General features: G+C 64.8%; 1 protein-coding gene across 2 annotated transcripts; it reads left to right on the forward strand.

Moving 5' to 3' along the window:
- The first annotated feature begins 367 nt into the window (after positions 1 to 367).
- Positions 368 to 4,135, forward strand: MRPS2 (mitochondrial ribosomal protein S2). 2 transcript variants are annotated; one of them, XM_032635099.1, is made up of 4 exons: positions 368 to 449; positions 574 to 699; positions 1,172 to 1,301; positions 3,004 to 4,135. In XM_032635099.1, the coding sequence occupies exons 1-4, from the start codon at positions 410 to 412 to the stop codon at positions 3,611 to 3,613; spliced, it is 906 nt and encodes a 301-aa protein (XP_032490990.1). In that variant the 5' UTR covers positions 368 to 409; the 3' UTR covers positions 3,614 to 4,135. The 2 variants fall into 2 exon arrangements, with proteins under 2 accessions (XP_032490990.1, XP_032490991.1); XM_032635100.1 differs by lacking the exon at positions 574 to 699 and having other exon boundaries at positions 379 to 449.
- The last annotated feature ends 3,259 nt before the right edge of the window (positions 4,136 to 7,394 follow it).

A 7,394-nucleotide genomic window follows, 5' to 3' on the forward strand; every position in this document is an offset into this window, starting at 1 on the left:
TCCCGGCGAGTTCCCGCGGGACGGCTGGGAACCTCCTCGGCCGCCGGGCACTGTGCAGGGAGGGGAGGAGGGGAGGAGTATCCAGACCCCGCGCTCGACAGGACCCCGGCTCCGGCCCGCCCCACGCTCCTTGCGGGTCCACGGTGCCCGGGCAGACCTGGGGCGCAAGGCCCAGCCTTCCCCAAGGACTGCGTGCTCCGACCCGGGGGGCAGGCGGGGGCCAAGGGGCGGGGACGCGTCCAGAGCTGGGGTGCCCGAGAGAGGCGGCGGGCGCTCAGTGGCACCCCCGGGCCTGCAGGTGGCGCTGCGGCGAAGGCGCGGGCCGCAGCCGGAAGGAGGAGCCGCTCGTGGGGCCGCGCCTGCCCGTCTTCCGCGTCTGTCCGTCCGTCCGCCTACGGGAGTCCACGCCATGGTACCCGGCTCGGTCTTACCCCGGCTGCTCGGCGCAGGTAAGGCGCCCGGGACCCGGGGGTGGGGGGCGCGGCAGGGACTCTCTTGCGGGCCGGGCGGCGGGAGAGAGGAAAGGAGGGAGGCGGGCGGGGGGCGCGCGCCACGAGTTTGCTGTTGCCGCAGGTGTCCGGCGCTGGCCGCTCCAGCTGCACCTCGTCCAGACGGCGATCCCGGGCCCGGTGGGGCCGAGCGGCAGGACGCTGGGGAGCGCCGTGACCTCCGCGGCCCGGGAGCCCGAGCGCAGCAGCGGTAACGCCGGCTCTGCGGTCCTGGGGGTTTGAAATTGTCCCGCTGCTAGGAGTCCCGGGCGCTCTGGGTCTCCATGGGGCCCCTGGAGGATGCGGGACTGGGGAGGGCGAAGGGCGGCCTTCCGCCCCTGGCAGCTCACGTGCTGGGCCGCACGAGCTTGCAGCCCTCCGAGCAGCCCCACCGCCGAGTAGGGCCGAGGCCCGCCCCCCCCCCCACCTCCACGAACCGCGGCAGGGGAGCTCCCGCGGGCGGCTGGCGGGACCACGGGGACCTCAGACACCACCCGGCTCCCCTTCTCTCCGAGTGAAGACTCGGCCACGTTTACCCAGGGGCGAAGCTGGGGTCAGATCTCGGCCTCTGCCCGGAGCCTCCAGAAAAGGCCCCTGGGGACCCTCAGCATCTGCCCTCCCGCAGACCCCAGGCTTGGGAACCGGGATCCAGACCCTGCATCCTCTCCCCCTCCCCGCCCCAGATCTGAACGAGAGGATCCTGAGCGAGCCCCTCAAGCACTTAGACTTCTTCAATGTCAAAGAATTGTTTTCTGTAAGAAGTCTCTTCGATGCCCGGGTGCACCTGGGACACAAAGCTGGCTGTCGGCACAGGTAGGTGATGCCCCTGGCGAGTGTAGGGGTGCCTGGGGGGCTCTGGACCCTTGCCTTGGGGTCCAGGGCCCCTTTTTCAGTTTGTTTGTTTTGTTTTTTGGGTACGCGGGCCTCTCACTGTTGTGGCCTCTCCCGTTGCGGAGCACAGGCTCCGGATGCGCAGGCCCAGCGGCCTTGGCTCACGGGCCCAGCCGCTCCACGGCATGTGGGATCTTCCCGGACCGGGGCACGAACCCGCGTGCCCTGCATCGGCAGGCGGACTCTCAACCACTGCGCCACCAGGGAAGCCCTCAGTTTAAGAGCGTCTAGCTCCCTTTTCTTCCAGATGGGATCATTGAGCCCCAAGGAGGGGCAGCTGTTTATTCTCAGGCCCCGTTTGCTCCCCCCGACCCCCAGACCCCGCGGACCTTGCTGTGGGGCTCCTGGTCGTCGCTGGGGCCAGGCCCGCTGCTGCTGGTTCCCCAACAGACAGGCCAGCCGGGAGGGCAGTGCTGGCAAGGCCGTCGGCTTCTCGTGGAGGTGTCTCCAAGGGCACACAGAGGAGTGGTGACTGGCCCAGTCTTTTCACGTGGCGATTTTGACAGCTGGGTTGGGCGTGTATTGGAGGAGCAGTTAGGCCAGGGAGGGAGGCGGTTGTAGATGTTCAGGGGAAAGGTGATGGGCCCAGCCACACCGGCAGAGCCGGAGCAGTGGTTGGATGTGGGGTGATGGGGGCAGAGCCGGAGGTCCAGCTGAGCAGAGCCCAGAGCAGGTGTCGACATCCTTCACATCAGGAACTTGGGTCCTATGAGGGTGACCCTTCAGCCACCCCAGTGGGGATGTCACGCAGGCACTAGGGAGAAGCAGCCTGGGCCAGGGGCCACCACATCAGGACCTTTTGAGAACACGTGGAGTGGGGGATGGAGGAGAGAGGGAGTCCCAGGCGGGAGCCCTGGGCAACCAGTGCCTCAGAGTCTGGGAAGAGGGGGCGGGGCCGGGGCATGGGAGGAGGGACGCCACTGTAGGTGCTGCGGAGAAGTCACCTGAGGTGAGGGCACGTGGGGCCTTGGGAAGGCTCTTTGGAGAGGAAGAGAAAGTCCCGGCGGGGGTGAGCAGAAGAGTGAATGGGGTGGAGGTTGCAAGAGGATGGTCTCACAGCCCCGGCTCTCGGCCCAGGCCAACGGGTCTGTGCCCTCAGGGTTCCCCTCCGAGGCCTGGCTGCCTCCTGCTCCGGCCTGTCATGCTTGCAGCCCGGGGCACCCCCTGCCTTTCTGGTCCCCCAGCCCCCCCCGGGGGGGGGCTCAGTTGTAAAGCCTCGAAGGTGATGATAATGTCAAGGATGGGAGCCAGACAAGCAGCACCGGGTGGGACGCTGTCCGGACGTCACGTTTAAGTGTCCAGATGTCCGTGTGGGTCCACTCTGTTAGGCACCCCGCGCGGCCAGGTGGAGGTTCAGAGGGGTAAGCCGCTTGCCCGAGACATGGAGTGGCCTGCAGCCCAGCCTGCCCTGCTCACCCACCCTCACCCTCCCACTGCCCGCGGCTGTCACTCCTGGGACAGCGTCCCCGCTGCCGTCGTCATGGTGAGGGCTGCAGACTGTACCAGCCCTTGGCTTGCCGTGGCCCCCGTGCAGGGGCCCGGGGCTGGGGGAGCGCGTGAGAAAGGGCGGGTGGAGGTGGCCACGTGGGACTGGTTCACACTGGCCTTGGTGGGTGTCCGGCAGGTTCATGGAGCCGTATATCTTCGGGAGCCGCTTGGACCAGGACATCATTGACCTGGAACAGACGGCAACGCACCTGCAGCTGGCCTTGAATTTCACGGCCCACGTGGCCTATCGCGAGGGCATCATTCTGTTTGTGAGCCGCAGGCGGCAGTTCTCACACCTGATCGAGAACGTGGCCCGGGACTGCGGGGAATACGCCCATACCCGCTACTTCAAGGGCGGCCTCCTGACCAACGCGCCCCTCCTCCTGGGCCCCAGCGTCCGCCTGCCAGACCTCATCATCTTTCTGCACACGCTCAACAACGTCTTTGAGCCCCACATAGCCGTGAGGGACGCGGCCAAGATGAACATCCCCACTGTGGGCATCGTGGACACCAACTGCAACCCATCCCTCATCACGTACCCCGTCCCGGGCAACGACGACTCGCCCCCGGCCGTCCAGCTCTTCTGCAGGCTCTTCCAGACCACCATCAACCGGGCCAAAGAGAAGCGCAAGCAGGTCGAGGCCCTGTACCGACTGCAGGGCCAGGAGGGCGCCAAGGGCCGCGGTGCAGCCGACCCTCCTTCCCCGGGAGTGCAGGCCGAGCTGGACTTGGGTCACTCCCCTTGACCTGCCTGCTCTTCTCCCGAGTGAAACAGCAGCCGAGCCTGTTCTGAAGCTGGGAACCAACCCCCTGTACCCACACCCACGCCTGGCATGGTCCTTAGCATCTTCCCAGTTACTCCAGGCTTTGGGTCGCTGCTGCTAGGAGCGCTTCTCAGCAGCTGCCCGCCCGGGGCTCCACTTCAGACCCGAGGACCCAGCAGGCTCACTGGGCAAGTGGCCTGCCTGAAAAGGACCCGTCGGAAAACATCCCGTCCCTGGAGTCTGAAGTCCTTGCTTCTACCTCAAGATGAGTCCCTTGTATGTTAGGAAAGTTCTCACCAGGTTGACTTTTCTCAACCAAAATACCCCTAGGTTGGGCTGCTTCCCTGCTGCCTGGCTTCAGGGGCTGTTTTATAACGTGAGGTTGCAAGGTGAGCCACTAAGAAGATTCCATCCGGGTTGGGACAGGCTGGGCAAAGCAGACAGCATGATTTCAACAGGAATAAAACTTAGATTTGGGCAGAATGGGGACCTGGACCATTGGTTCTGCAGTGTGGTCTGTGTGCTTTGTTTTCATCGGCACCCACGGGGCCCCTGGAGCACACGAGACACGTTCCTGCCCCCTGGGTCCTTGAGCTTCAGGGAGACAGGCAGGCATGTGCACGTGGGTTTGGATGGGACGGCACCGGCTGCCCCTCGACACCGTCTTGGGTGTTGAGGCTCGAGGCCCTCGCGTCCTGCCCATGCCCTGAACAGGCGTCCTCCCCAGGTGGTCGGGTGAGATGGGACCCTGTTCACAGGAACTTTTGGATGCCCCCTCATTTGTGGGACCTTCCTTGGCAACACTTGTGTTCCTGGGATGAGGTGTGGGCCCCTGTTTTCCAGGACCCCACCCCGTGGCTCCCGGTGTACATGACCACCCCAGGACCCTGTCTGCTGCTGAGGGTCCAGGCAGCAGGGTCTGGTGGGGTCAGAACAGGATGGCCTCGTGTGGATGGATGCATCATGCCAGTCCACGTCCTACAGTAGCACACGGGGGCAGGAAGACTGGTCCCACAGGCCCGCTCAGCATCTTTCGGGGGGGGCATGCGAGGTGGAGGTCCCTGATGTTTTCTGGAAGGGGCAAGGAGCTGAATGCCAGTTTGAAACCACCAACCGACAGGCATTGGTTTAATTTGCAAACATGAAGTATGGACATGCAAATTCACAGGTACACTGAGGGGTCCCCCCCAAGACCCCCCACAAGACACCTCCGTCGGTGTGCATGGGTGAGATTTCCCGAACTCTGGAGAGAGCTGGCCGGGCCTGTCGCTCGGCGCTCCAGGGAGGCCGGAGTGGGCAGCCAAGACCCTCAAGATCAGCGCAGTATGAGAAGGCCCAACGGCTGTGGACGGGAGCTCTGGAACAGGAGCTGGGCCTCCCCAAGGTGGAGGGTCCACACCACCTTTCAAAAGCAGGCCGTCTGGGGAGGGCAACACGGGCAGGGCGACGAGGAGGCCCTGTTCTCTCGCAGCCCTGGAGGGCGGGCACCCCCCGAGCACCCCTACCCCACCCCATTCCCCAGGGTGGCCTGCCTGGCCCTGGCCATCCTCTGTCCCCTGAGGACCCCCCTGGAACCTGCACCAGACACAGGCCGGTGAAGACCAGCAGGGGCAATGAGAGTGTGTTTCGGTTACTGGCTGTGCTGCCGGTCCTGGGGACGCTGGGAGCAGGGCGGACAGGGGTGGCCACACTGAGCAGGTGACTCGGCGGATGATGGGACACAGATGAGCTGGGCGGTTTCAGGTACACGAGGACCTGAAGGGAGGCACAGGCTGACGGAGCCCAGAGCCCGGATGGGGGCCGCTCCAGCAAGAGCGGCCAGGGCCGGCCCGGGAGGGCACTTCCAGAGGGGCTCAGGTAAATGGAGGGGGAAGGCAGAGCACGGGCTTTCACCCTAGTCGGGGGTCAGCCAGCCCCGATAGACATCACAGCAGGCACAGTAGATATGACAGCCTCACGGCCTCCTCTAGATACGGGTGTATCCTCCCTTATTCCAGCGAGGCCGGCGGACCTCAGGACCAACTGAAAAAGTGAGTAGACTTTGGGTCTGATGGGAGGGGCTGGGCAGAACCCTGGCTGCCACACATCTTGTGATTCCCGCTGCAGAGTTGAGGTCTGGGGGCTTCTCCTGCATGAGGAAAGGAGTCAGAGCTGTGGCTGGGGTCCCATGTCCCCAGGGAGCAGAGGGGAGGCTGGGGGCTCAGAGCCGGCCCCTGAGAACATCCATCCCCCCTCAGATCCGGGGCCCAGGACAGGAGGTGTGGGGGGCAAGCTGCTGACACTTCAGCCTCGCAGCCCAGTGTGAGTGCTCAGCTGGGGCTCACGGGAGCTCAGTCAGGGTCAGGGGGCTGGCTACATCCCCACCACCAAGAATAGCGTCCCTGGGAGGACGAGACCCGCACTCCGGTGCACAGACCAAGGCAGCCGTCGGTGCGCGAGCTTCCGGTTCAGGTGCGCGAGGCCCGTGAAGGCCGGGCAGGGGCACACTCTGCTTGTCCCCTCCTCCCTCCCCTGTTTATGCAGCGCCTACTGTGTGCGGCCAGGCCAGCGCGACGAACAGAGCGGGCCGGCCCTCCCTGCCCTCCTGCAGTTTCCTTCCCAGTGGGGAGGGCCCGGAGGGCTGGGGGCAGACAGGAGAGAGTCAGGCTCCCCCGAGGAAGGGAGAGGTGGTCACCAGGGACGGAGGGCCCCTTCCTACCAGGCCTGCCGACCAGGCCTGCCCCCGCCTGGCAGCCCAGTGCGGGTGGGGCAGGGGCGGGCCCAGAAGCCCATCCCCCATGGGGGAGCCAGGGGAGGGCCGCGTGGAAGGAAAGGCCAGGCCCCTGACTGCTGCCCGCCCGCCTGCCCCCAGTGCCGTCTCCTCCATCCTGGGCACCTGGCTGGACCAGTACTCCGAGGACTTCTGTCAGCCCCCGGACTTCCCGTGCCTCAAGCAGCTGGTGGCCTACATGCAGCTCAACATGCCCGGCTCCGACCTGGAGCGCCGCGCCCACCTTCTCCTGGCCCAGCTGGAGCGCACAGAGCTCACCAAGGCAGAGCCGGAGGGTGAGGAGCGGGGTCGGTGCTGGACACGCAGGAGTCCCCGGGGCTGCCTCAGACCGTCCACGTGGGGACCGCTGTCGGGGAGATGTCCTGTCTCAGATCCCGGATGGAGCCTCTGTAAAAGGCCGCGGGCTGTTTCCTTTGCTTGCAAAGGCACGTGTGTGAGGCAGGCACGTGGATCTCCTCCTGCACCTTCACTGCCATCTCAGGATCTAGAACCGGCTCCAGCACCAGCCCCTGTACAATCTGAAGACCTAGATCCAGCTGCAGAAGGAGCAACAGAACTAAAGCCAGATCCAGAGCTGGAGGCGTTTCCATCAGTGGCTGGAGGGACGCCTCGAGCGGCGGCACCAGAGTGGGAGCCAACATCACAATCAGTTGCATCAGCACCTCTGCATCCAGGGCCCGTGGCTGCACCTGCTCCGGAGGAGACCCAGAGCCGGCTCAGCACCCACTACCCCTGCGGGGAGAACGAGCTCTGGCACCACGCTCAGTGTCAGCTCCTGACCCACTTCTACCCGCTCCCCCTACCCCCGAACTTCCCTTCCCCTCCCCTGTTACTGTTTCTGATTTGGTTTTTAATTTTATGTTTTCATTTCACATTATGGTGTCTTTTACGTCTTCATATAACCAAGTTTAATTTTTTAAATTTGAAATTGTGCATTCCAGGAGCATCGAGTATATTCACAGTTCTGTGCAACCTTCCCCAGGGTCTCAGGCA

Source organism: Phocoena sinus, chromosome 6, assembly GCF_008692025.1.
Source record: "Phocoena sinus isolate mPhoSin1 chromosome 6, mPhoSin1.pri, whole genome shotgun sequence".
In the NCBI taxonomy this organism is placed as follows: domain Eukaryota; kingdom Metazoa; phylum Chordata; class Mammalia; order Artiodactyla; family Phocoenidae; genus Phocoena; species Phocoena sinus.